Genomic DNA, 27,750 nt, shown 5'->3' with positions numbered 1-27,750 from the left:
TTCGGATGAGATGATCGGGTTAACGGAAGCCACAGACGTGTCCTCCGGTGGAAAACGAGGGCACGCAGAGATTAAAAAAATAACTCTCAATGATTTCGTCAGGTGATGGTGCATACAGGTGTGTTACGGAGCCTTTGCTATGTAAATACAGACCGAGTGAATTTATTCATGTTTTTTTGTACTCAGGGAATACCGGGACAGAGCTGTCCTCCACTAACCTTGGGATGTTTATCACATCTGATGCAGGAAATAGCTGGAGACAGGTGGGCCAGCACGGGGCATGCATTTATCTTGAATCGATTATGCATTCGTATTGAAAGCGTGCCGTCTTAAGTGGAGACAATTGCTTTTGTCACCAATGCAGATTTTTGATGAAGAGCACAACGTCTGGTTTCTTGACAACGGAGGGGCTTTGCTGGCCGTCTTACATGCGGCGACGCCTATCCGGCACTTATGGTAGGTGTTTCTACTGTCCGACAAGGGCTGACATCAAAATTACTGAAGGTAGGAATTTTAAGGTGTTGAAATCAAGAGTATCTGGGTATAATTTGAGTTTTCGCTCTGTTTTTGATGATTACCTTTAATGTGTTCAAAGGCTGACGGGCCAAGTTTGCATGATTATTATATCGGCACTGCGGCTTCACAACTGTCTGAATCGTTTCCAACAGAAGAGAGTCTGTTACGGCTTTGTACTGTTTGGTTGGATATGATGGTTTGAGTGCTTTTATGTAAATGTGGAGTGGAGCAGGGTAGAACTATGAGACTGAGAATGCCCTATAAGTCCTTCATATTGCGGGGGCTTTGTAACACTATCTGCTTTGATGTCCCTATACATTCAGCCCTGTCAAAAGTGATTAAGCTCCAGGAAAGGTGATTTGAAACCCCCCAAATCAATTTTAATGTTACAACCTGAGTCATATCTCTCTTTTCCATTGTTTTGTCACCTTCAAAAATGTCCCTGGCACAAGGAGCATTTGTTCTATTGTGCAGCTCGGTGCCGAGATAATTTTTCACATTGAAGAGAATTATCGGCGCTCCATTTTTCATCTTTGGCAAAAGCTGAATCCCCTGACATTTTTTTGTGAAATCATATTTCTTTGTACCTTGTACATCAAAGCTTATGTGCGTGTGATGTTTAATGCTATATGCAAAGAGTAAACAATATATTCACAAGCCACCGCAGAGGGATGAACCTGGATGGATAGACCGACCGACAGTCGTTGACAGCTGTTGTTTTTTTTTTTTCTCCTCCTTTTTTTCTTGAAGGATCAGTCTAGACGAAGGAAAAAAGTGGGACCGTCACAGTTTCTCCTTGGCCCCTCTGTATGTGGACGGAGTTTTAATGGAGCCGGAATCTGACAATCACATTATCACGTAAGCAGAGGCAGATAAGTGCCGTTCAGGAGGAATAAAACAAATAGTATCAGGCTTTAAGAGTTTACTCATCTGTGGGTGGAAAGAAAGAAAGAGCTCCACGGGAGGTTGTTATCTCCAATTAATCAGATTTGCAGGTGACTGCGTCATATCAGAAAACTGTATATCTAGGTCTCAAGATTGGGAAACATCTTTGCAGGTTTTTTGGACACTTCAGTCATCGGTCCGAGTGGCAGCTGATCAAGATCGACTACAAAGGGCTCTTTAACAGGAGATGCATGGATGGAGACTATCAAAAATGGCACCTCCACAACAAGGTCACAGACATGTTAAACATTATAGTCGTTGTCACTGTTTTCTCAGATTTTTCTTTCCAGAGTTTCTTGTGAAAAACTAAATGCTCTTTTTTCTTTGTTTGATAGGGAGAGCTGTGTGTAATGGGAGAGAAGCAGATATTTATGAAGCGCAGGCCGGGCAACCGATGCATGCTGGCCCAGGACTACTCGAGGATCTATTCCTCAGACCCGTGCCTCTGCACGGCCTACGACTTTGAATGGTAATAACTTCTTCTCTCCGCCTTTTTCGACTAGGTTTAGACACTATCGGAAACTTTCATCCTCGGGGATCTTTAATTATTTTTCATTATGTGTTTACCAAACAGCCCGTCTCCTTTTGAGCATGTCATTCACTTGTAGTTAATTACGGCTGTTGGGAGAAATTTGCGATCCACAACAGATTGCGGAACTTTGTGTGCCGTATTATCCATCTTACATTCCACATTTAATTGAAAAACAATATGACTGTGTCCTTTGAATCTAATTATAGTTTATATAGAAATTGTAGATGGGAGTTTGGGACTTTTTAAATATGCTGGTGTAACTTGCATGCCATTAATAATGAATCATTAAATTAATTTTAAATATGGTTTATCCATCTGTTGGATATTCTGTTTGATCCTGCTCGTCTGACTCACGTCTCGAGTTATGGTCCTAAAGTACACAATGAAGCGCCAACTGCAAAATATTTCACCCACTACAAACGCTTGTAGAAGCTAAATTATTTGAGGTGCAGTATTTTGCATTTCACAAAGTGTCATGTTTGCTTGGCAGTGATTATGGGTGGGAACGTCAGGCGGATGGAAAGTGCTCCCCGGCTTTTTGGTTTAATCCAAATGGTGCGACTAAAAGCTGCAGCACCAGCCAAAGCTTCCTCAACAGCACAGGGTAAGTGGCCCCCGAAGTGTTTATTCCATCCCAGAACAATAGTATTCCACTGTCACGTTGTCTCCAACACAAACCAAAAATAATGGCTCACTTTCTCAATCGTTCAAAAAAAGCTTTTGAGTAGAGCCGAGAAAAAAGTAACCTAATTCCAAAACACATAATGACACTGAGCCGATTTTGAGTTTGCATCATGTTCACACTCCAAAAAGTCACAAAATAGGCCAGGATGCATTGTACTGGAAATCTGTGTGCTATTGATAGACACTTTTCTCACACAATGAATTGCAAAGGAGAAGCTGCTCCGAGCAAAAAACAATCTAAATAAACTGTGGATGTTGGGGAAACTGCTCCGCTACACATAAAAAAACAACAAAGCCCCATGACCTGTGAAGCTACATTGAAAATATCTTCATTTTGAGTCTTCATTCACCAAATTAAACAGATTCATGCATATTTGTACACTATTAAAATTAGTATAACACATAAAACAGGAATTGAATGCACTTTTTTTATTTGCTACTTCAAAGGTATCGTAAGGTTCTGTCCAATAACTGCAAGGAGGGAGGGAGGAATGTTTACTCCCCCAGGAGGCAGGCGTGTCGTCCCAGGCCCCCGCGAGGCCTGCGGCTCTCAACGAGTCAAGCAGAGCTCAGCGCCACCGTTGGAAGCAACGTCACTTTCATGGTCTACCTCGATGAAGTGAGTTGCATCGCCTAAAACCGCTCAAGTGTTAATAGTTAGTGCGAAGGAAACGACTGAAATTTAAATCAGTGCTCGACTACAGTTGTTGACTCTATAAAAGTATTTTCCTGTGCTTCTTAAGGTTTAAGTCCAATGATGTGCTGTTGACCTTTCATATTAGTCAGGTAGAAATGCAGATATCTTTATAATAAACATTTCTGCATAGCTACATGCCACAAGTGGATAGTTAGAAAGTATTTTTGGATGAATTTATCAGCTTTCAAGATGGCCCCAGATAATAAACAAATCCAGAGTACACTGTCATGACTTTTCTTGCACTATAGCTTTTCCTCCTCTTCTCTCAGTTGGATTTCTGTCTCCTCGCATTGGTACCCACCTTCAAAGTGTTTGTGACGCGGCTTTACAGGACATCTCAGCCCAAGCACTTTAGAAGCAGAGTGTGCTTATTTCACCCGCACATGTGACTTGTGTTGAAGTATCCTGACCTAAACTGCAGTGACAGATGCCATGTGTTACCCGCCTGTCCACAGGGAGACTCTTTGAGGACCAGCATCCAGCTGGACTTCGGGGACGGTATTAAGATCACATACTCTAACCTGAGCAGGACAGATGATGGCATCAACCACATCTACAGAACAACTGGGATTTACAGAGTGACAGCTTCTGCCGAAAACAACCAGGGGTCTGACAGCAGCACGCTGTTTTTACACATTACCAGTATGTGAATAAGACACATCATTACTCACTCCTGCGGCGGTGCATGCAGCATGGATCCCTTACCTTTCATGGGCACTAAATGTCATTTTAGTCACGGCTGTAATACTTTCATGCGTTTTTAGCCTGAGGAAAATGGAGATACGCACAAGTTCATATGCTCTGATTGCAACAACACTGCGTGTTTGACGAGGTCATGTGTGTTCTACTTGTGGAGTCATTTGTTTGCATACGTGTGTAACGTATGTATGCGGGCGCTGTCTTCCGTTGCCGCCGCAGGTCCAGTGGAACGTGTTTATCTCTCGACTCCTATGGTAGCCGTCAGGGGGAAGGAGGTCAATCTGACTGCGGTGGTTTGGCCGAGTCACATCAGAACTTTGACCTTCTTCTGGTGGTTTGAGAACAGCTCCGAGGTGAGAAGCTTTCACTCCCACTCCGACTTTTGTTCCAGTTCCCCTGCTTTGTTGTGTTCACTGCAGTCTTTTACATCTTCTCTTGATGTCCTTGTGGTGTTGTTAACAAAGTGTAAATCTTAAAATCCTTCACACAAATCCTATTAAATGTGACTGCACCGTGTATTTCAGGAGAATCCAGTTAGGATTGTATATATTTATCTCATTGATTGTGTTCAGTGCAGCACTCCCTCATTATACAATACGTCAAGGGCTCCATGTACATATTATTTTATATTCAGCTGAGAGAATGCAGCGTTTTCTGTGAAACGTTTCCTTTTGAATTCCAGCCCATCATAACCTTGGAGGGAAGCATCTCATTCACATTTCAGAGAGAAGGAATAAACAAGGTCACGGTCCAGGTTGCTTCTGGGAGCACCATAATGCAGGATTCAAAAGTTATAACTGTTAAAGGTGAGCGGCGGCGACAGTCTTCAAAGCACCATAATTGATGCGTTGCAAGTTACATGAATATGCAATATGCTTTCACGTGGAAAGTACGACACCTCTCGGTCCACGCTGCGAGCAACGTGGACTCGTCTAATGAATAAAATGTCACCGAGGGCGAGCGCGATTTCTTCAAGAGCAATTAACTGCAAGGCGTACGTTGCCAAATGAGAAGAGACAAAACTGCACATCAGACTAATGAAAAAACGAAACCAGAAGCTACACACGTATTCGAACATTATTTTTTTTTTTCTCCAGAATTCTTCAGGTCGCTGCTGCTGTCATTCTCGCTCGCTCTTGACGAGCACAATCCTGACATTCCGGAGTGGAGGGAGGACGTTGGCCGCGTGGTGCGGACAGCTCTGTCACAGGTACATAGAGAACGCATTGCTCTCAGGTCTCTCCTTGAGCTGACATCCGGCCACCAGCAGCTTTCACATTCATTACTATTTCAATACTGTATGAAGCAACTGATGAGCCAGACATTGACACAATGGTCAATGTGTGTAATATCATGTTGGTTTATTTCAAAACTGATATTTAGTGTTCATTTTGTACTCGGGCTGGTGTCAAAATTCGATTCTGGATGTTTGGCGATTTTCACGGTGATGCACAAAGTTCAGGAAGTAACGGAAAACCCGCCTGTGGACTTGTGTCGTCTTTGCAGGTGTCTGGGGTCCCTGAAGAGCAGCTTCTGGTGTCTTTGTATCCCGGACTTCCATCCACAGCGGAGCTCTTTATCCTACCTGATGAGCACACGTCAAGAGAGCACAAGAGTGGGAGTGAGGAGGCCCTCGAGACGGTGAGAAACACCATGTATATGAATTTAAAAGTTTCTTACCATCTGAACTTCATTGGATGAAAAAATAACATGAAGGCTTGTGCCAGATCAACAAACGATATTTGGTTTATTTATTGTGTACACAATAGAAATGTAAAGAAGGACACGTTGGTGGTACTGTGACATGTGCATTTTAAAGTGTCTTTGTCTTTGTAGTGTTTGTAGGTGAAAAGTCCGACTTATGGAAAGTCAGGCTCAAAATCAGACATCAGAGTGACATCTGAGTCATTGTGCCTCCAACTCTTGGAAGATTTTTTGTTCTTGTTACAATTGACCAGGGATGATGTTCTGTATTTGTGCCCTTTACCCTATACGTGAAACAGATATCCAATATTTTCGTGACTGCCCTGAACCAAGGCCTGATCCAGTTTGAGCTGAAAGCAGATATTAACATTATTGTGTACATGACTCAGCAAACTTTGGGTAAGTCTGTTTGTCACCTGCCCTTTATTCCTGCAAATGTGGACCAATTGTTTATTCTAAAAACCATTTAAATGTCCATAAAAAACCTGTCCAAATAGATATTAGTTTTAATTTATGCCAATTTGTGCAAACTAATATTTGGTTAAACCAAGTGTCTTTTTTATGATTTCAGTGATGTTCTACCCAAACTCTGAAATAACAAGACAAAGCCATATGATTCAGATTATACTGTATATTACAGGATTTAAATATATTCCCCAGTACATCCGATCTGCTCTTGAGGCTGTGAGACAATCAATCACACCGATTGACAAAGAGGGCATTTGGTATGCAATGAGAAAATCGGCAGGGTCACTGGATCATTAGCATATCGCAAAAAAACGTGTCGATCAAGCCTGCTTGGCTTTACCCTTTTCATCCACCAACGGATCTGTCTTCATTTGTGTCTGCGCACAAAGGTCCGCGTTGCCTTTAAAATGATCCAGAAAGGTCAAAGACTTCATGGGCTTCTCTCTCTCTCTCTAGGAGAGAAAGATGGAAGGCGGGGAGGGGGGCGGGGGGGGATACTTTGAATATTGCTTCTCAGCAGTTATAAAGCCATGACTATGCATAAGCTACCTGCATGACGCAGCCCAGGGTGAGGCAGTAAACCTCCTAAAGATTCCTTTTATTACCCCAGAGGGGATGACACGCACCTGCACCTGCCGTGGTGGTCACATGACGCCAGGTGATCAGCGACGCCGTTAAAGAGAAACGTAAAGCGCTTCTCTTTTTCCCAGATGTTATGCTTATTTTAACGCGTTTTGACTTCCAGCACCTCTGGTGGATTCAAACTCCATCCACAGCGGGTCGGCCACGCTGATGCTGCTCACTGCGGTCTTTGTTGGTTTGGCAGCATTCTTCATCTACAAATTCAAAAGGTGCGTTCCCTTGGATGAGAAAGTAAACCGTATTGAGTCATCCTTTCAATCGCAAACTCATTTATCTGTTTGTGAAGTCCGTGCAGAGCTGCTCTAAACATTTTTCTTTTTTTTTACTAGGAAAATGCCCTGGATCCACGTTCAAGCTGAGGACAGGCACGGGAAGGAACCGGAGGTGATCAGTACAGTCGGCCAGAATGACAACATGTCAAAGGTCAAGCTCAGTGAGTTTCCTTCTCCGAAGGAACTCATGGAAAAGGAGCTGGAGGCCAGGAGCAGAGGTACAATTTAAGATTGAATGAGTCATTTCACGGTACAATTCAGAACATGTAAATGTCCCTATGAAGCCAAAGTGGGCTGTTAGTGACATTGTTATATAATTTGGATTATTATTATTGATGAAGTAACAGATACGGCTTTACGTCCTCAAGGAAGGCTTTGAGTTTAGGTAACTGGTTGGATTTGCTATTTGCTATTTTCTGGTATCAATTCCTAAACACTTACAGCCTAGTTGGGATTTAACAGAGAAAAAGCAGTCTAAATATATATTTATAGATATTTGAGTATACATCATTACAGGTTGAGGGCAGGAGTGATTAACATTGAAAGGGATAGTTGGAATAATGTCTTTAAAGCAGTTCATGGCTCAATAGAGCTGTGACTGTTTCTCAGCATGAGCAAAGTGCTGAAGAGAAACCCTGTATTCTTATTTCTCTCTGTTAATGATAAGTAATAGGTTGATCTGGTGTGTCCCCCCCCCCCCCCCCACCACCCACCCCCCCTTCAACCCCTCCAACCCTGAGCAGTACTTAAAGATAATGGATGGATGGACGTGGCTTTGATGATTATATCGTACTGACAGTTTTATGACATGTTGTACTCAGGCTTCATATGATATTACATTACTATAACATTTTTTTATTAGCCTCATGCCATACCATGCCATCTTAATTACATTTGTATGACGTATTACACAATAACATTGTAAATTATTTTTTCATAATTTACTAGGGACTATAACATTTCAATGACCGACTACACGTTTTTTACATTTTTTTTATTATCACAATACCATCAACTCCATGACCTTTTGCTGGTTTTGAAGTATTCTCTAACGTCTTGTGATATACTATATCAAAACATTTTATTGACATTGTGAGGGAATACTATAAGTCTCAGACACTAGAGGATGACACTGTACACAACGGATAGCGATTATATTTATTTGCCAGAAAAACAAATCATCTGTTTTCAGTCCATTGTCCAACTGAATTTTGGTATCGACACAAAATACATGGTTTCAGTTTTACTCAAACAACTGTAAATGAAGGTGCCCCACACATGTATGCTACCGGAACCTCTCACTCAATGGCAACGTGTTGTATATTTTGCAGATTGAACACCATTGAACACCAGACAGACAGAATTCACAATGACACCATTTTTGATTGCTTTGGCTGTGGTCCACAGTGACGCCTTTTAGATGAGAAGTACTCCCTGCAGACACTGGATTATTTGCCAAAGTAGCTTTGCTGTATTCCTGATAAAGACCAGTGGGCTACAGCTTTTTTTTTTTTCGGATCGCCCTTTCGCTATTCTTCCTTTTTCTTAGCTAATTGTATTTCCTGATCTAAAAAAAAAAAAAATCCACTCCTTCTTGATTGCTTTAAAAGTTGTTTATTTACAAAGAGGCAGATCAGCGTTGGGACATTTTGATCTGCGGCTAGCTAGATCAAACGAATTTACAAGCTGCTGTTTAATTAATACTTTGACGGATGGTTTGATTTTCATGCGGCCTGATTTTGGCTGGAGATGCAAGTCTGTTGTATCCGGTTTACAAGAAAATATTATGATCAATCATCTGTGAGCTCGGGTCTCTGTCCATTCATCCCTTGTAAATATTGCCTTTATTATTCACTTTTACATTATAAAAATGAAAAACTTCATTATGATGTATTTCATTTACTTCGAATATGGCTAGAATAAACTTTATATGCCTCTGAAATATATTTTATAATTAACATCTGTCTCCATTGCCAATACGTAGAGCTTTCTCCAGCCAAAGAAAACACGCCACCTCCCAGATGAAAGAACCAGTTTTAATTTAATTATTATCTGGGTTCAGCGATTTTACGTGTTCTCGTTTTATACCAAACAGCTTTACAAGTACTAATAAAAAGCCGATTCTGCAGCCCACTAAAAGCTATGAAGTCAAATCTAAATGTATAAAGGTAGAAATTAATATTCGAAACATCTGAAACAGCACTTAACTTGAATGTAATGATGTATGTTCTGAATGATTAACACAAAGGGTCCCCTGGCTTAAGGCTGTAAACAAAATGCAAAGCAATGGAGGAGGTTTTCACAACAGGTTTAACAGCGATGTACGTAGTTCGTATTTCACAATGTGAAGTACAAATTCATTCGGTCAAAAAGTGTTGTTTACATAACTGTTCTTTGGTGGGCATCACTCTTGCTAGATGGCGCTGGTTGTTCACTTTCTTTTTTTAAATGAACTGCATTTCACTAAAAAGTTTTAAAGAAATTGTACCAGTCAAAAGTTTGGACACACGTTCTCACTGAATTGAATGACAAATGATGTCAAACCTTTTGACTGCTACTGTACGTACTTCCTTTTTCTGATCTATTGGATTTTTTCCATTTCATAAGAACTCCCTCAGCTCTTTGTGCTCAGACATCAGACATTTAAGTCTTACATTTAAACCTTTCAGATTTTAATTTCAAACTTAATTCTTCTTATCCTTTAACTTGACGACATATACTTCGATCTAATAATATGCTAATATTTTCTCTGGCAAATCTGAATTGCCGGCAGGACCCTTTTTGTTCATAAATGTATTGCCAGGTTATTAGTCATACGGGTGAACATGGAATTGGCTTCACGCAGCTTCGTACAAATCACTGAATTTAAATTACTGACACAGTCGAGGGATAAAAGTACCACCTCTGAATGAGCCAGTGTCTGCACAATCTGAACGACCCCACTTGTCACGGCGATCCTATCTTATCAGCCTTCTGTCACCAGCTCAGCCCTGCTTGGAGAGGCAACAGGGGGCTTTTCAACCAGCATGCCTGGCTAAATAATTCCTAATGAAGAGTAAAATCTAAAAAAAACATCTGATCTCAAAGGAGAATGATACGGAGGGGGAAAAAAAAGCATTGCGTTTTGTGCTGATTGGTTGTTGTTGAAGGCAATTAAGAAGATGTCTTTTATAATCATATCCTCAAAACAAGGACACATGTGTTATGGAAAAGTAGTTGGCTGTTTTCTTAATTAAGTCTTTTTGTCTGAATGTTTTTTCAGGTGGAATTGGAAGAAATATGGAGAGAATTGTTACACGGGAATTTCCAAACTGTACTAACGTCTAAGACTCTGTTACTGAGTAAGTACAGATGGTTGTATTACAATTGTTCTGAATTTCTTTGCCTTGCATTGTTTTCTTTTTAAATACGCATTTTCACTGTGATAGCTGCTATCGTTCTAAGTCAAGTGTTTAACCCACATGGGTAGTGAGTGTCTTTACAATACATGATGACGATCAATGCACCGAGCCAGACTCTAGGGCCCCTAGTTTTCGGGGGGGGGGGGGGGGGTGGTGTGCTGAAATTGGCTGATAACGTTAACCAGGAAAATACTGTACATCCAATTAGCCACAAGATCCCCAATTCTACATCCACGCACTCTGTTTAATGAATATTCAGCTGCCGTTGTGTACTTATGATGAATTCCTTATGCCTGTGACAAACCATCATTTTTGTTAATTGGGAGGAAAATAGCATAGGAAAGACATGTTTGTTGAAATAAAACATCTCAGAAGCTATAAGAGACAGTTAAATGATAATAGTTCCATATGAAAGAAATATTTTTGCTTCAGGTATATAGATATTTGATATTTACTTTCAATTATTCATTAAATGATAAAGAATCACTATAAGGACATATTGAGATTTATCATATTACAGGGCTTAAAACGATAAACAGATTGTTAGTAATACAAATGTAATCGTACACAAGGTGTTGATGATTTTTTTTTCTCACAGACAAATGTAACCACACGGCTACACTATTTTTTATTAGTCCAGAAAACACAAAATAAACCAAATAGAAAAATGGCCAATACTACAAAATATAATTGGTAAATAACTTTAGTCACCATTTCATGTCTGATAAACAACATTAACTTTACGCTCGAGGTAAAACATTTGCATTTACCAGCTAATAACTAGAATTCTTTGAGTTGTAAATATACACTATTGAATATTTATTTAAAAATATGTCAAAATCTGACCGTAGTGAATGCTTATAAGATAGGACTATTGGAAAGAATATGTAGTTGGTTTTACTTTGTATGTAAGCGTGGTGCTTTAAATGACTCATCAGCTGACGGTACACAACTAAACGTGATGTTTGAACATGAAAGTTTGGCCTTAGAAGTAGAGACATTTTAAACCTGTACATAGAAGAAAGAATGTACAGTAGCATCCTCCTACTTTAATGTAAGGTTGACTCCCTCAACAGTCGGTTGGTTAGTATGTTTCTATGTACTTCAGCATCAAAACAGTATACATGTTCTCTTTTTTATTTATTTGTTTTTTTACAGTGGCATGCCCTAATAATCTGTGATAAAGAATATAATACTATATTAGGGAGAGAAAGTACTTTATGTATATATATACATATATTTATGATTGTATATATACACATATATATATATACATATATGTGTGTGTGTGTATAAATACAAACACATTGTTGGTTTTAAAGTTTCATTAAACCAAATATTAACACCTTGTCTAATAGTCTAGTTGTGCAATTGCCAAAAGTTGTGCATGATCTATGATACTGTTAATTTTTGTCATATACATAAATTCTCCTGTTTTGAGTCATATTTCTTACTGTGAACAAATTACCATTTTTAAATTGTTCAAAATAAATGTATTTTTATACTGAATCGTGTGTATATATTATGTATTAACTCAAAGTTTCCATTCTAATGGAAGATGTGAGAATATTATTTTCTCCTTTTTTTTCTTGCTGGCGAAAGGTTGCAAAGACTTTAAGATTTTTGGGCTTCCAGTGAATGAGAAATGTCTCATTTTGTCAAGCCATGAACCTAAAAAACAAGATTCATGTAGCGCGTGTTATCTCAAACGCAGGTACCTAGTAGCAGCCAGCCTATCGCTCTCAGCAGTACACTTTTAATGATCCCTCACAGGCTCTGGAGTCAGCTTTAATGGGCAGAAATGGGACATCACCGTTGTGAGGATTTCAATCCGACACTTTGACTGAGCTTGATTTTACCTCCATCACTCAAGTTGCCAGTTACAGATGTTTTTGATTTAATGGGAACAATTACAGAGTCAGTAGTCGAATCAAGAGAAACAGACCATTTTGCAGGGAACACTGCCGCTAGCGGAGCTCATTCTCCATCCTCAGATTTCGAGAAAAAAAAGCCTTTCACAATAAAACGGCAAGGAGACAGAGACGTTTTGGAGGGCTAAACTGTGTTTCTGATTGGCTGAAATGATTCTTCACGCGTCAAGATGCAGCAACAAGGCCCTCGTTCCACTGTTTTGCATTTTGTTTGCCGCCTAAAAAGACACCAATCTCCATCACTCCAACAGCCATCAACGCCCCAAGAGTCTTATTCTGGCTCCTGCTCTCAGTCTGAATTAACACCGAGGCCTCTCTCTCTAACTGCCCTGGGATGTTCGACGGCGCGCGATCAAATTGAACGGTGACAATCCCTAATAGATGATTCGCTGCAGCCAGATACTAATGTAGCACTCAATGAAAGGAAACATGCTCATCAATTTCACACTGTGGCTAACACAATATTGCTGTGGGGTTATTGTTGTGGGACATTTTTCATTCAAGGTGCCACCCATTCTGGGAAGATTGTCCTTGATTGTGTGTGTGTGTGTGTGTGTGTGTGTGTCGATTTCCTGGAGAGGGGATAATTAACTTGTTGCACAGTGGGAAAGACAAGGAACTACCCCATTAGAATCTCTCCGGGCTACTCGCTGCCTTTCATCGTCCTCCTTTTCCGCCCTGTTGTCATATCATGCAGATGTCTGAACTGAAACTTTGACAAAGCAGAGAGAGCAGCAACTCGGCGTGAGGGGGCTCGTCGATCAAAACCACCAGTTTGAGTCATGCTTCCACCCTTTGTGAAATTGAGTAACTCAAAAGGTCAAACGCAGCTGAATGCTGCAGTCGACTACATGGATTTTAACGGATGGCGGGAATAAACAAAGTGTTTTTTTGCCGTTTGGAAATCCGTTCAACAAGCCGCCGCACGCCATTGTTGTTTTGTTTCTGCTTTATTCTGTAACCATGGTTACTTCTGCGAGATGATGAGACCAAATGATAAACACACTAACAGCAAATCACCTGTAATGAACGAGCAGTCCAGCCTTTGAAAAACGGAAATTACTGCAGTTCACTTAAGACGTGTTGTAACTATCTTGAAAGAGGGGGAAGAAATCATCATGCACATAAGTTCACAATCCTATTCACAGATTGATTATCGGGACAAAACCTCTGAAGATCGGCGTGGAGAGGCAGATGCCCGTTCGCCCGATGACGAAAAAAGAGTTTATTTACGCTTCAGGCTCGATCGCAGGTTTGGAGGAAAGAAGCGCGGAGAAGCCTCCAGTCAATTTGTCTTCCTGACACACAATGCTGACAACACTTAAAAGGAAAAGTTGGATGAACTTCAGTGTTGCTTATCCCAAAGAGACAGCCGCTGACCAAAGCTCTGTGCGTAGGCTGAGCCTCGTCTGACAGGAGATACATCTTCTCTATCTCTGTGTCCCTTGCAGCGAAGGAGATGAACAAATCCGCAGCCTTTTGTGCGCCCGAGTCCTCGGGGGCGAGCCTAGAACAGACTGCGGAGCTCCTGGGGGCGATGTCAGGTGGAGATGCTGGTAACATAGTGGTAGATAAACGCTCCAGGATACATTTGAAGGTGTAAAATGGTGTCTCCGGTTAAACCGAGTGGAGTTTTGGTGGCTGCCTGCATCCTTCACAGTGAGCTCAGTTCAAAGTAAAAAACGAGAGGAGTGTTTCATAACTGTGTCAAGGAGCTCAAGTCTTTTAACTACTTTATTAGTAGAATATCTCACAAACAAACAAAGCTGATGAAACCCGAAACAAATAGGTAATTAATTCAAATACAGATCTAGCACTTACTACATCACAGTATGTGTTTGGGGCTGTAACCATAGCGTCTTTGTCCACATTCTGAAGATTTACATTTGCTCTATTTATAGACATCAGAATGTACAACAAATGCTCTGGGCAACAAATAAATATGAAAGCACACGTTTAAGCCATTGCGTCGTTTAACAGTCACATTGATTTTAAAACAATCAAATGTAAGATTGCAGCTGCCCAAATAATTCATATCCATGATTCAGATATATAAATGTGTGTATAATGTGTGTAATGTAGGTTTAACATTCATCATTGTTGATTCATGTCACCACATTACTTATTTCAGTCTCCAGAGGGATTACTCAGTTTCCCGTCTACTTTATATACCGGTCCAGTATATTGCCCTTCATTCTGCTGTTATATTTCTGTTATGACATATACAACATTTTGAGCTTGATGGAAAACACGGGTCTGGGACAAGGAGCCATCCCTCGTCTCCTGGATATTGCAAGCTTTCATTTGATGAGAATCTGGTGATACGATTCAGTGATTGTACAGAGCTTAATGAATCTGCTCCTCTAAGTGTCTTAATCAGATAAACTATTCCCACACAGTTAAAGTAGACTTCACAAACACAAGCCCAGAGAACAGAAATAGAAACATATTTTGAGATAATATTATACATCACTTCTGCCCCGCTGTGTTATTTTTTCATATTTGGGCAGACGCAGCTGTGACCAGCTGAGACAAATAACTTTTACTTCTCCCATTACGGGTGTACATTATTTACATAAAAAGATCATCGTCCCCTTGCGGAAAATACAAGTTTTTTTTTTTTTTTTTTTTTTTTTCGGTCAAAAAGTGTCCCTTTTCGAGAAGCAAGTATAAATCTGTACAGTCTCCTCAGAGGGATTAGGCAGCACAGTGTGAACTGGTCCGTCCATGCATGGGTAGCAAAACACTCGAGAGCATTCATTGTGACCGTGGCTCCGTGGCTCGCTGGAAGTAACTGCCAAAGAAGATGTATTGCTTTCGAGTTGGTCATAGACTCTCAACATTAAAACACATGGGGCGCTTCATCAGAGAGCATGATGTCTGTGTGAGATGGCAGGTAGCCTGACAAGGGAGAAGAAAAAAAAAAAAAAAAAAGGGAAAGAGACAGAGGGGGGTGAATTTTATGTGTCCATTTGTGTTGCGGTGTCTTTCTGCAGGCAAACACATTTATCTTGGACGGGTCGATTGTTTAGAAGTAAATCAACTGGAACCTCGTAGATATTTCTTGATGAAAATGCTTTCACAACTCTGCTACTTTACTGACACACTAATTATTTTATTGGGTCAAATAATTCACGTAGACGTTTTCATCACTTTAGCTTGAATGTACCTGTGTGACTTACCTGTGAATACTAATACCATGTGACAAACTCAGGTTGACAGATACATAAATATGCTGCACACAATAATGACCGTGTCTTGGTGACTCTCTGATGCAGGTGCAGAGGGAATAGCACAAGTACTTAACAATAAAGAGAATACCATCTTTCATTTTTGTTAAACTTGTGATTAGTGTTCCTCTTTGATGGTGCAGTTTTAAAAATGCAACATTTTGACACCTCGTTTGCTGTATTTAAGCGTCAGTTCACACTATTCTTAAATACATTTCCTCACTTAAGCCTCGTGATTTGATACCATATCTATAAGTAATCAAAACTGCTTTCATTGTTTTGTTTTTATTCACCCAGGTTGTGGCATATCTGTCAAAAACAATAGGGGTGAGTGTAATGTTGTTAGTGGGGCTCATTTCAAAAGTCAACAGCAACAAGTATTTTTAAAGTACGGTCACATTAGTCTTCTGTTTGATCACACTTCCCAACACTCAACCCCTAAACAGAGGAAACGATTTTCCAATTTTGGAATGGTAATTAACATTTTCATTTTCATAAACTCAGTGGTTTGCTGCAGGATGAAGTCTGGTAGAGTAACAGAGGACATTATGCATGTATTGCACATTTGCTAGCAAAGTTATAGAATACAACACTACACTAAGAACACTCCCTCTTAGTCTTACATAAAACTGAGAAATCAATAACGTTTATTTGTGAGGAATAGCTGCAGCTTGACGGGAGGACACATAATTACCTCGGCCCCTTGAGTCCAACTGTACGTCCACGTGATCCAGCGAGGTCAGCTGGTCCCCCTCGGGGTTTGGGATGTCTATGGAGGTCACTGTCGGGATGACCTCTTGTTCTTTGTCAGGCTGCTCTGCTGTGTATGTGTTGATGCCCGGGATCTTCCTGTAGGCCATGCAGCAAAAAAATAAATAAATAAATAAAAAAGGGCCAGCTAATGGAAACCTGCCATCAGGTCTGTTTCGCTAATGCTTTCACTAAGCATAATGTGTCACACACTATTTTTAACTGTTAAGGATGGGAGGGGGATTGCTTGAAAGCTGGAAACTAGGGCATTCCATACTCCACCGGGCATCGCTCTTTCACTTTCATATTGTTCACCTCCGTTTTCAATCAATTTTTCATCCCCTCAGATGCACCCACAATTCCACTTAAAACTAACGTCTTGCATATCGAATTTCGAGCGTCTCCCCTCGTGATTTTTGCGCCGCAGCTGGCGCGGTGACATTTGAGGCAGCTTAAGAAACGAAAAGTTGTCCTTAATGAGGACATTAGGAACGTGAAATTTAAGTAATGCTTTGCTTCCTGGTGAGTAAAATCTTGCAGGCGACAGGGGGGACTTAACCATTCCTCTGTGATTGGCACGGGATTACCAGTGCAGAGGATGCTATTTACTGTATGTCCCTCACTGTATAATGTATGTTGTCTCAGGACTTATCTCCTCAACCTTTCCTGCCATTCTGCAGAGTGTGTGCCTCACCTTGGATGCCTGTGTTTAGCATTTCCAAAAGGTCAACCCTCCCATTGTCAGATAGATGAATATTGATAACTGCAGGACTCTGACAGCCATTCAGCACTCTGGGGGAATTGATTAGCCTGTCATTCCCTGTAATATTCTGCAGATTGAGACAGAGGGAAATTGTCCTATTCCTCAAGCTATTATTGTGTCGCGGGTGTCTATAACTCACAGATATGTGGAGTCTGACGGCTGGAAAGTTTTAGGAGTTAGGAGTGAGATACTTGCTGGTAGATAATGGGGTTGGCTCCAGACCGCGTCGTTATGTAAACGCACAACGACAGTTACGTCCTTTTTGACTGAACTATCTGGCGCCTGAACATCTGAGGATTGATCTCCACACAGGTCCGGTGTACTGTACCTTTTAAATTTGTATATTACAAAGACAGCCAAGCCCATCAGCACGACTGACACAAGCATGATGACTGCAGTTCCACTGTGGCCACCGTCGCTGCTGTCCACGAGAGGAGCTTTGAGGGAGAAACAAATGAAAGAAAAATAGAGTGCGCATGCAGGGCAAATGAGGATCGAATGCAAAAAAAACAACAATGGAGATCGCCGCCGTCTTATGCTGAACAATAATTTGGAATCGTGACTAAGAGAGCTTTCTCCTCTTTGTATACTCCGTCCAGGATTATCGCCCCACTACCAACACTGCTCTCCAGGATGAGATATATCAAAAACAAACCATTAATACAATAAGAGCACATAAAAGGCTTCGGTTTCCATTTCAAAACCTGGAGGCCCACTAGGGAATCTCCACCTTGACACCAGAAGGAGTTTGACCCGACAACCTGAAATGCAACTCTCTCCTGAAATAGAGGGTCAGAGTGTGGCTGAGGCAGCAGACTCACCCGGAGACAGCTGCGTGGCGTACACGTTCACCTGCACCCCCGGTTTGAGTGTGAACTGGATGAGGTCCTGGTTCAAAGCACTTAGCAGAACCTGAGAAAGCTACGAGGAGAAGTGATGCAGCAGAGAAGACTCAGTTAGCAGCGGGCGCACAGCAATATTCTACACTCATCAATATTTCAACCGCAGTCATTTCATCTAACAGCCTGAATTATGGATCAGAATTTTTGCTTCCTTCTAAAGAGGAGCAAACGGTGATGTGACACGGAAATCCAGACCGTCTGCGCCAAAACCTGGCAGGATTTTGATGTTGATGGAAACTGTATCAGGAAAAAAAAGGTATTGGCGGGGCAGCAACGTTTAAAAAGCATCGCTATTTGGGTACCAAAACGGATCTCTTACCTGTTTTGTCTCAGTATTTTTCGGAAGATACAATTCAAAGTTTACATCTTAAAGTTCATAACTTGGGGCCAAGTTATTAAAGTGTATTCTAATATTAGAAAATAGTTTGTTTTTATTTTTCTCCCTGAAGTGCCTCGAGTTCGCCTGCTTTCACACCTAGACGAAGCAGTCATTTAACAGGAGACCAAAATGCCTTCCCAGAGCCCATTTGAGTCCTTAGCCATGCCTCAGTAATTCCATCTTGCTCTTTCTAAAAATCTTTCAACTGGTTAAAATTAGACTGCTCTACACAGTATGAATAATTACTTTTTGTTCTAGTGGCATATCAGGGTCAGTAAATCTATTACACATTTTAATAAGCTGCACCGCACATACACTCACCACATGCATGTGTGTAAGTGTGGGCACACGCTCACTTAATGCATCCATGCAAGTCATTCACTCGAGATGAGAGCGGTGAACTGAAGATTTATTACCCTATTGTCTGTGAGGTTCTGCCAGGTAATCAGACAGGCTTTAGATAAATACATCTCTTTAATTCCCAATCCAGGCCCCCTGCCCTAGTTTGTCTCCTTTCTCGATGCTGCCAATTATATGATGCATCAATGTAATTAAATATCTATTAGCTTAGTTCAAGACTGATTGTGAGCCGGCAAAATTATGTTTACTTGTTGATACATTGAGATGCTATTCCTTACGAAGAATAAATAAGCTTTAGTTTAGCTGGTGCTTTAAAAAAAACATCACTGTTTTATTGTTGTGTTTAAATATTTAATTGCTTTCTCTGACATGTTAAGAGATTCGTTTTGAGAAATGTTATTTTTCTCTAGATTAAATAATAACAACCATGAAGCCATGGGAATGATTATGGTTTTGTTCTTATCGTCACAAGTTTAAGGCAATTCTCCAAACTTCTAAAAGGTGGAAGATCATCTTTAACATGTACCGAGATTCTTTTTAGGGATTACTTTAGTGCTCTGATGGATGCTGTTTCAGTCCTTTTTCACGGGGAGAGATTGCCCTCTAGTGCTGACATTATGCATTACTGTCGGAGGGATTGAACTACAATGTGTGTGTGTGTGTGAGTGTGTGTGTGTGTGTGTGTGTGTGTGTGTGTGTGTGTGTGTGTGTGTGTGTTCCGTTTTGGGGAGAACCTAAGGTTTTTTTTTCTATAAAACTAAAAGAGGAGGATGTTTTATGTAGCAACATGAGATGAGATGGTTCCTATGAGTCTGCCTGTTAATTTAAAAACATATTTCTCTCTGTGTGTGTTTTCACTTAATGAACCACCCCAGAATTTATTGCATCTTCTATTCCCAATTACCATGAACAATGTTCACTCCTCATTACTGCTGACCTTTCCCAAATAATAACATCATGTTTTTCCTTCAGCACCATGTAGCCAGGGTGTCCAATCATTTCAATATGGAATCAGAAAACATTTGCAGAGACTTTAAACTTGGTTGACTTCAGTAATCCATCACAATGAGCAACATGTCTGCATTTTTTTCCCCTCAAACTTCACCTCATGGTTGCAGACTTTCAGAATCAGAAAACAGTGTTACCAGGCAACAACAATGTAACTTTGACGGATATTGGACACGATGCTCATTGTGATTGTATCGACATAAGAAAAAAACATTTTTAATATCTAAACAATATATATTACAGCAAAATAGCTTGGGGTGATCGCTGAATAGTTTACTCTGGAGAGTCTTTTGACTTCACGCTTGCTCCGGTTAATTTTGTGCGGTTGGAATTATCGAAGAAACCCACGTTGTCGTGAACATCCGCAGGGGGGGAGGGGGGGGGGGGGGCGTTAAAATCCTACGATGACACAGTACCTGATCCAGGTGCGCCCACTTTTCATCCATCCCCCCGCCTCTTGGCTTCTTTTCAGGAACAATGAAGATCTCTGCTGTTGTTGGTAAACCTGGGATCACCGTGACCAGGAGTTGCTCCTCATTTATCCCTGTGACCTTTAATGGTAACAACAAAGCATCGTTAAAAGAGACCTTTCTAATTGACGGCGTTGTTGGTGGTATTCTCTGCTCAAGATGAAGTGAGTGAAATTCTCCTGTTGTACTGCTTCATATATCATTTGCCTAAGTACCAGTCACTGTCAAGATGTAATGCACACGTCAACCAAAACACGCCACCTCAATTTGACAGTCTTTGGTAAAGGCCGGGGCTTTTAGTGCTTTTATGCCGTAACCAGAGGTCTCCTGTCAGGTTCCTAGTGTAAACCATAGTAATATCTGACAAGACAGAAGGTCAAAGTGAATGTTTCCTACTGAGGGCTACTGTAGGATATATATAGAGCTCAGTATCCAGGTCGTTTACGTAACCTGCTGCTTCTTTGACATCCCCACAGGGTCCGAGAGGGGAGACCAGATGCACTTAACCACAGTAGAGTTGTCTTTCCTTCACGTTCTGGTCTCTCAATGCAGGTCGTTAGAGAACAAGTGGCAATTACTGCAGGTGGTGCTTTTACTGTCCTGTGCTGTTTTTAACAAGTTCAGTTGGATGCTGAATTGTTTGGTAATGACTTCAGTTAGAGTGCAATAGCAGCTTGTGAAGGTTAACATTTCAATAAAGACACTGCAGGTAGCGGAGTGCTTGACACAACAACGCGTACACACGTTATAAAGCTGCACAAGCTAGACTGGCAAAGTCATCGGTTTCTCCCTCCATCGCAGTGCAAAGCTGCTTACAATGACAGATATCAGGCGAAGAACTGACCCGAACCATGTTTCTCTTCACCACTCTGCTGATGTCCTCTCTCCACTCAGACACCCCGGGGTTCTGCTCGTCCAAATTAGAAGAAAAGCCCAAAACGTGCGAACGAAAATAATCTAAAATGAGATAGAAATACAATTTAGATCTATAGTACATGGATATATGTATGTAATGCATGTATGTTGTTTTTAGGAGGAGTATTTTTTTTTTACTTGTCACACTCTCTTAGTCAATGTTGTATGTATTTTTATTTGATGGTTGGTATAATTCTTTAGTAAGCTAAATGGTCTAGGGGCATGTTACGTCCCATATGTCGTGGATATCGCTATAATAAAGACAAAAAGAACGTTTACAATGCCTTTTAATATATGTAAATACCTTCTTGGCTGTTTGTAATTTCACAAGCTTCACTCAAAATATCAACGAATCAGCAATAAATGATTTGCCTCAATGCTGACCTTGAATTATCATTGTGTCAAACTGATATTGTATACTAACTTGGGCTATTAGCCACATCTTCGAGTTTTCTTCGCACACCACAAACTTTTATCACGTGGTCAACCATCACCATGACAACAAAGCCAACCATCACCTGATGAATGCCACGAAAGATCCGGGCAAAAACATGTTTTTGTTTTGATTCCCTCTCCACATCGATACACACAAATTGACTTCATGGTTATATTTTAGAGTCTCTCTCTCTCTCTGTGCATCAGGTTTACCATAAACAGCCACAGTCATTTGGTCCTGATGGACGGTGTTGCCAACCGAGGCCTGAACGGTGACGGTGTGGCGTCCCGCCTCGGAGAAAGTGAAGGACGTCGCTCCGTCCAGAGTCACAACAGGCTGTGAAAGGCAGAGAGAGACAGAGACAGATGTGCCGCGACCTGCGACTCCATCGTGTCGGAGGAGAAGAAGAAAAAGAAAAGCGAAACTGACCTCCGTTTTGTTATCAAACCACCAGTAATAGCTGACCGTTCCCACGTTGCCGGGCCGTAACGCCGTGGTGAGGTTTACTGCTCGGTTCTTTACGACCACCGACGGGGCCGAGAGCTGGACCTGCTCGAGTCGACCTTCGGGGAAAAAACACACGGACCGGGGTATTCAAAACGTTTCCTCGCGATGAGGCTATTAAAAAAACGCCAGCAGAAGCCATGATTTTAGCCGCTGTGCCTGGAACATATTGAGCATATTTGGTTGACAGACAGGGGAGAGAAGTTTATTACACCTCGGGAGTATTTATAATACTTTTTCCACTGTGTCTCTTGTTTGCTCTTTAGCCTGCGCTGCTGTAAATCCTCTGAATTTTCCCGCTGCGGGACTAATAAAGGATTATCTCATCTTATCTTTTTTTTTTTAAGTGGATGCCAAAAAAATAACAAACCGAATTAAAACGGAACACAGCTGCTCTTCCCTTTCAAATGACACAGCAAGGTTCCTGCACGGGCTGAGCGACACACTCAAAACTCAAAAAAGGAGATTTTGGCACGTGGTTCGAGGAGCCACATCTGAAGTTACAGCTGTTGAGAGGAAGTAACGGTATGAAAAAAAAAAACTGCAGACAAAGCGTGTTTTCTTGAGGAAAAAGGGCCTGTTTTCACATTCAGAATCAACGCAACAATGAACAACTGTTTTAAAAAGTTGCAGCTGCCACATGTGACCAGTCATGTGACTCACAGGAGACGTGCAGGTGGAGGATCACCCTGTCGAAGCCCAGCGTGTTGGTGGCTGTAGCAGAAACCTGGTAAATGCCAACTCTGCTGTAGATGTGCTTGACGCCGTCATCGATGGAGCTAATGTTGACGTACGATATCGCTGTGCCGTCGCCAAAGTCCACCGTTATGCTCGTCGTGGAGCCAAGGCCCTTCAAAACGAAAACACAACGCTGTCACTCTTTTTCCACAGATTGCATTTCTCCATAAAATCGACGCGCGCACTGTGTAGTAAACCACGTCACTGCACTGTGTGTGTGTGTGTGTGTGTTTGACGCGCCGGTACTTGTGCCAGCAGCTCAATAAACAGATGAAACACTTGCTGGAAGAGCATGACGCCCACAAGCGTCACCCTGTCATGCACACTAGCGTCGCTTTGATAAAGTGAAAGTCAGCACCTCCTCCAGAAAGACCAAGAAAGTGACATTCCTATCCAGGGTTGCCACCAGTGTTCCCTCGCTGGTGAAGAGCTGGAGGCCCCTGGGGGCCCGGCTGGCACACTTTTGTCGCGTGGGGCTGTACTTCAACAGCGTCCCATCCGTGCAGTTGTTGGAGAAAGCCCGGCGGTACCTGGAATTCGTTAAAGAGCCCCAAAAAAGCCGCGGGTGAGTGTAAAAGCAGACACGTAACGCACACACACGCAAATCCGTGGGTCCCTTTTCCCCCCCACAGCTCAGCTCAATTTGCTGTTTTCTTTCATTAGTTTGCAATAGATTTAACCCGATTTACTGTAAATCACATAAAAACATAGCTATTATGAAAAAGTTGACTTTTCTACTCTTTATCCTTTAACTTGAGCTTTTATCTACAGTTCGTAGGTCAGCGATACACCAATTTGTTGTTCTATTTCTCCTCCAATTTTCCTCCTTCCGTTCTGTTCTGAAGGTTTAGAAGATTTCTCTGACAAAACGACCACTTTCACCCAGTGTAGCGGGTGCTTTTTCAGAAGGTTTCGCCCGAACGTAAGCGGGGTCATTTTTACACTAACTCCTCCCTTTGCCCTCGTCGCCACGAAGGAGTCAGGTGTACCCGGTGGTGTTGAGGAAGGTGTCCCCGCTGATGCAGTCCCTGGATGTTGCTGTGGGAACGAACCAGAAAGACGGAGCGCAGCTGCGGTCAATCTGCCTCTCAAAGCCATAGTCGCTGTGGGCGTCGGATCAAAGGGTGAAGAAGAAAGAAATCATTTCACGATGGACAGAGAGGCGTTCATTGACCAACATCCTGGTTATAAAGTGGTTATAAGCCTGTAGTATGGGGGGTCAGTTTAATGACATCTACAGTAGTACAGAGGTTTTACACGTATTACTTGAGGTGACACTTGTTAGACGTACAGAAGTAAAGATTAATGGGCCGGATGGGCATTTGTTTTATTCACGATTTCTGTGATATAATAAGTATGTGTGTCACGGGGTGGACAATTGCATGTTTATTGGTTTATTTTATTGATATTACTGCATGGTTTTTGTTGTTTGCTTGCATGATTTGTGTGGCAATTTGTTTGCAGTTTTAATTGGCATGGTGTCCTTAATTGACAATCTGCCCCAGTGACACACCAACAATCAGCCGCTAATTGGCAAAGGGACCAATGGAGAACTGCCAAGGGCGGGGCTGTTCCCTTTTTAAGACAGGTGGACAGAGACTGGGGGGTGCAGAAAGAACAGAGAGAGGACACGTGGCAGTGTGGAGCTGGAGCTGGAGCTGGAGCTGGAGCTGGAGCTGGAGCTGGAGCTGGAGCTGGAGCTGGAGCTGGAGCTGTGGTGGTAGCAGCAGGAGCAGCAGGAGCAGCAGGAGCAGCACGAGCAGCACGAGCAGCACGAGCAGCACGAGCAGCACGAGCAGCACGAGCAGCACGAGCAGCAGGAGCAGCAGGAGCAGCACGAGCAGCACGAGCAGCAGAGGGCGGCTGTCAACCCAGTGTTGTGGCTGGTGGGAGATCTACGTGCGGGACTCTGCTGTGGTGGCCTTGGATGGACTATTTTAGGGTTTAGGATACATTTTAAGCATTTATATTAAAATAAATACCTTATTAGTATTTCCGCCCTTGTCTCCTTTTGGGTCATTATGTCACTGCTCTCCCCCAAATATAAAGAACCTGGACTTTTGTTTTAGTTGAGTTCCTAGGGCTCTTAGCCTTTACCTAGGTGGCGTTGTTGGCAACATAACTTATTTTTTCTTCACCTCGGCCGCTGACATAAATTTGGCGTTGTCGGCAGGATTTGGATTTTTTGGGAGCAGTGAACAGTGGCCTAAAGGATTGTTGTTTAACCTAGCAATGATGATGATGCCCTTATATGCTGGTGCCCCCTGGGTGCCCAAATATACAGGCCCTAATGGCAGTCTACAATATGGGGATTGGAAGGAACAGATCCAGGGACTTTTAGGTATTCAGGAATTTCCTGAAGCAAGGAAAATAGAAATTGTTTTGGGAGCTTTAGGGGGGGAAGCCAAACAACAGGTTGGTGTTCTGGCTGAGGCTGAGCGCGATAGAGTTGCTAAAATATTTACTTGTTTAGATGCACTCTATGGGGAACAAACTTCTATTCCTGCATTGCGGGCCCAGTTTTATAAGTGTCATCAAAGGCCTAGGGAAACTGTGAAAACTTATCTGTTACGTTTGCGAGGGCTATATTGCAGGCTACAGCAACGCAGCCCAGATGACGCCCCCACAGAAAGCAATCTGCGCGAACAGTTTCTACTCGGCTTGGAGGAAGGCGCCCTGGCCCAGGACCTAAAAACCTATGCCCGACGTAACCCGGGACGGAGTTTCGATGACCTACGCCAGGAGGCGATGCTGCTAGACGACGAGCATGGTGGCAAAGGGCAAATTGAAGCAGAGTGTTCTGCTGTGCGAGAATCCCAGGCAGTAAAGCCCTTGACATCGGAACGGGATTGGAAACAAGCCTTGAAGGATGAGATTATGGCAGAAGTTGCGGGCCAGATGAAGGGGCTGACTCAGGAGATCGTTAAGGAACTAAGGCCTCTCCTAGAGCCTATGCAACCTAACCATTCCCTGTATCCTCCACCAGTAGGCGGACGACGACGAGCTACATCCGATTGCTCCAATACATGGGATACTGAAGGTAGGCCTATCTGCCGTCGCTGCAAACAGCCGGGACATGTGGCTAGGTTTTGTAGAAGAACTTCAGAAACCCAGCTGGCTTTAAACTAGTTAGCCCTGCTCCTGAGGTCCGAGTAGTAGGGTCAGACGGTATAGCCAATTTAGGGGCCGCCCCAACTTTTGTAGGAAATTGTCCACTAGTAAAGGTTTGCATAGATGGAGTAGAACTCTCAGGGTTACTGGATACTGGGTCTCAAGTAACTTTAATGCAACAGCAAGTACTGGAACGACATTTCCCTGATTGTAAGCTGGGGGTGGGAGGAACCTCTGCTGTATTGACTCTCAAGGCGGCTAATGGCTTGGATATCCCGTATATAGGCTACGCAGTGATGAACTTCGAAGTGGGACACATTAAGATACCGAATAGGGGTGTTGTCATTGTAAAAAACGAGTGTTCAACCAATCCCTTGATTCTGGGAATGAATGTCATTGGTGCTTGCTGGAAGACTCTTTTCCAGAATACAGGGGGATCTGCATTGCCCTGTGATAGCCCTCAGGCTCAAAAGGCTTGGAGTCATGCCTTTGCTACATGCCGTCGGATCAGCGTCTCAACAGGTGAATTGGCCACGCATTATATCCGTCCCGCTACCCGCCAGAAGGTATGTGTTCCAGCCTTCACCGAAGTGGTAATATGGGGTCGTGCTTGTATGGGCCCGAAAGGGACTGATTATTGTGGACTGGTGGAACCCCTCCCACACACCAGTGCCGTTGGCACTGCAAGATCCGTGGTAACGGTAAGGAAAGGAAGACTTCCTGTTCGCCTTTGTAATCCTCACCCATACAGTCTGTCCATAGGCCGATACCAGAAGTTGGGGACTATCAGCCAAGTAGAGGAGGCGGACTTGTATGGAAAGGAGAATTTGAGCCTAACACAAGACTCGGAGGGTGTAGTTCAGGTTGGCGTTGTGGAGGCCTCTGAGGTCCCAGAAGGTAAAAATCCAGACTGGTGGGTTAACAATTCGGTTGACCGGCCTGATCTAACTGAGCAGCAACGGGTGGACCTCGGTGTTCTATTAAAGAAGTGGAGTGATGTTTTTGCCGCCAACGACGATGACTTTGGTCGGACTAACATTGTCCAACACAGAATACCCACGGGTGATGCGGCTCCAATTCGAGACAGGTTCCGGCCCTTACCTCCAACTCTGTATAAAGATATGAAGAGTCTGCTAGCAGGTATGCTAAATAACCGTGTCATTCGAGAGAGCTCTAGTCCATGGGCCTCACCTATTGTGCTGGTTCGAAAAAAAGATGGAAGTTTGAGGTTCTGTGTGGATTACAGGAAATTGAACTCTGTGACTCATAAGGATGCGTTTCCCCTCCCCAGAATTGAAGAGACCGTTACCACCCTATATAGGGCTGAGTGGTTTTCAACCTTGGACCTGGCAAGTGGCTACTGGCAGGTGGAAATGGACCCCCAAGATCGCGAGAAGACCGCCTTTACAACACCGCTGGGTCTTTTCGAGTTTGATAGGATGCCATTTGGCCTTTGTAATGCCCCTGCTACTTTTCAGCGCCTTATGCAACGATGCCTTGGCGGGCAACTAACAGAGTCTCTGCTGGTCTACCTGGATGACATCATTGTTTATTCAAAAGATTTCCCCTCTCACTTGCAGCATCTGGAAGAGGTGTTTAAAAGACTGCAGAAGTATGGTCTGAAACTTAAAACCAGCAAATGTAAACTCTTGCAGCAACAGGTGAAGTTTCTAGGCCATGTGGTCGACCAGGA

General features: G+C 42.5%; 2 protein-coding genes across 3 annotated transcripts in view; one reads left to right on the top strand and one right to left on the bottom strand.

Moving 5' to 3' along the window:
• Positions 1-12,500, top strand: part of sorcs3b (sortilin related VPS10 domain containing receptor 3b) — a 69,915-nt gene extending 57,415 nt beyond the window's left edge. For both annotated transcript variants that reach the window (XM_062566733.1, XM_037465930.2), the window contains exons 12-27: positions 187-263; positions 365-456; positions 1,267-1,374; positions 1,574-1,691; positions 1,797-1,930; positions 2,484-2,597; positions 3,125-3,296; positions 3,830-4,016; positions 4,293-4,426; positions 4,756-4,879; positions 5,171-5,283; positions 5,580-5,714; positions 6,077-6,176; positions 6,991-7,096; positions 7,217-7,377; positions 10,422-12,500. In XM_062566733.1, coding sequence (XP_062422717.1) covers positions 187-263; positions 365-456; positions 1,267-1,374; positions 1,574-1,691; positions 1,797-1,930; positions 2,484-2,597; positions 3,125-3,296; positions 3,830-4,016; positions 4,293-4,426; positions 4,756-4,879; positions 5,171-5,283; positions 5,580-5,714; positions 6,077-6,176; positions 6,991-7,096; positions 7,217-7,377; positions 10,422-10,486 — 1,940 coding nt within the window. In that variant the 3' untranslated portion in view covers positions 10,487-12,500. The remainder of the gene's footprint in view (positions 1-186; positions 264-364; positions 457-1,266; positions 1,375-1,573; positions 1,692-1,796; positions 1,931-2,483; positions 2,598-3,124; positions 3,297-3,829; positions 4,017-4,292; positions 4,427-4,755; positions 4,880-5,170; positions 5,284-5,579; positions 5,715-6,076; positions 6,177-6,990; positions 7,097-7,216; positions 7,378-10,421) is intronic.
• Positions 12,501-14,211: 1,711 nt separating this feature from the next.
• Positions 14,212-27,750, bottom strand: part of LOC119214263 (VPS10 domain-containing receptor SorCS1-like) — a 40,247-nt gene continuing 26,708 nt past the window's right edge. The window contains exons 17-27 of the mRNA XM_037465928.2: positions 23,936-24,049; positions 23,305-23,476; positions 22,872-23,058; positions 22,134-22,267; positions 21,917-22,040; positions 21,198-21,310; positions 20,300-20,434; positions 18,056-18,155; positions 17,563-17,671; positions 16,416-16,570; positions 14,212-15,392 (exon numbers count right to left, since the gene is read on the bottom strand). Of these exons, the coding sequence (XP_037321825.2) occupies positions 15,334-15,392; positions 16,416-16,570; positions 17,563-17,671; positions 18,056-18,155; positions 20,300-20,434; positions 21,198-21,310; positions 21,917-22,040; positions 22,134-22,267; positions 22,872-23,058; positions 23,305-23,476; positions 23,936-24,049 (1,402 nt within the window). The 3' untranslated portion in view covers positions 14,212-15,333. The remainder of the gene's footprint in view (positions 15,393-16,415; positions 16,571-17,562; positions 17,672-18,055; positions 18,156-20,299; positions 20,435-21,197; positions 21,311-21,916; positions 22,041-22,133; positions 22,268-22,871; positions 23,059-23,304; positions 23,477-23,935; positions 24,050-27,750) is intronic.

This window comes from Pungitius pungitius, chromosome 13 (genome assembly GCF_949316345.1).
Source record: "Pungitius pungitius chromosome 13, fPunPun2.1, whole genome shotgun sequence".
NCBI classification, from domain to species: Eukaryota; Metazoa; Chordata; class Actinopteri; order Perciformes; family Gasterosteidae; genus Pungitius; species Pungitius pungitius.
This window is presented reverse-complemented; position numbering and strand designations above follow the sequence as displayed.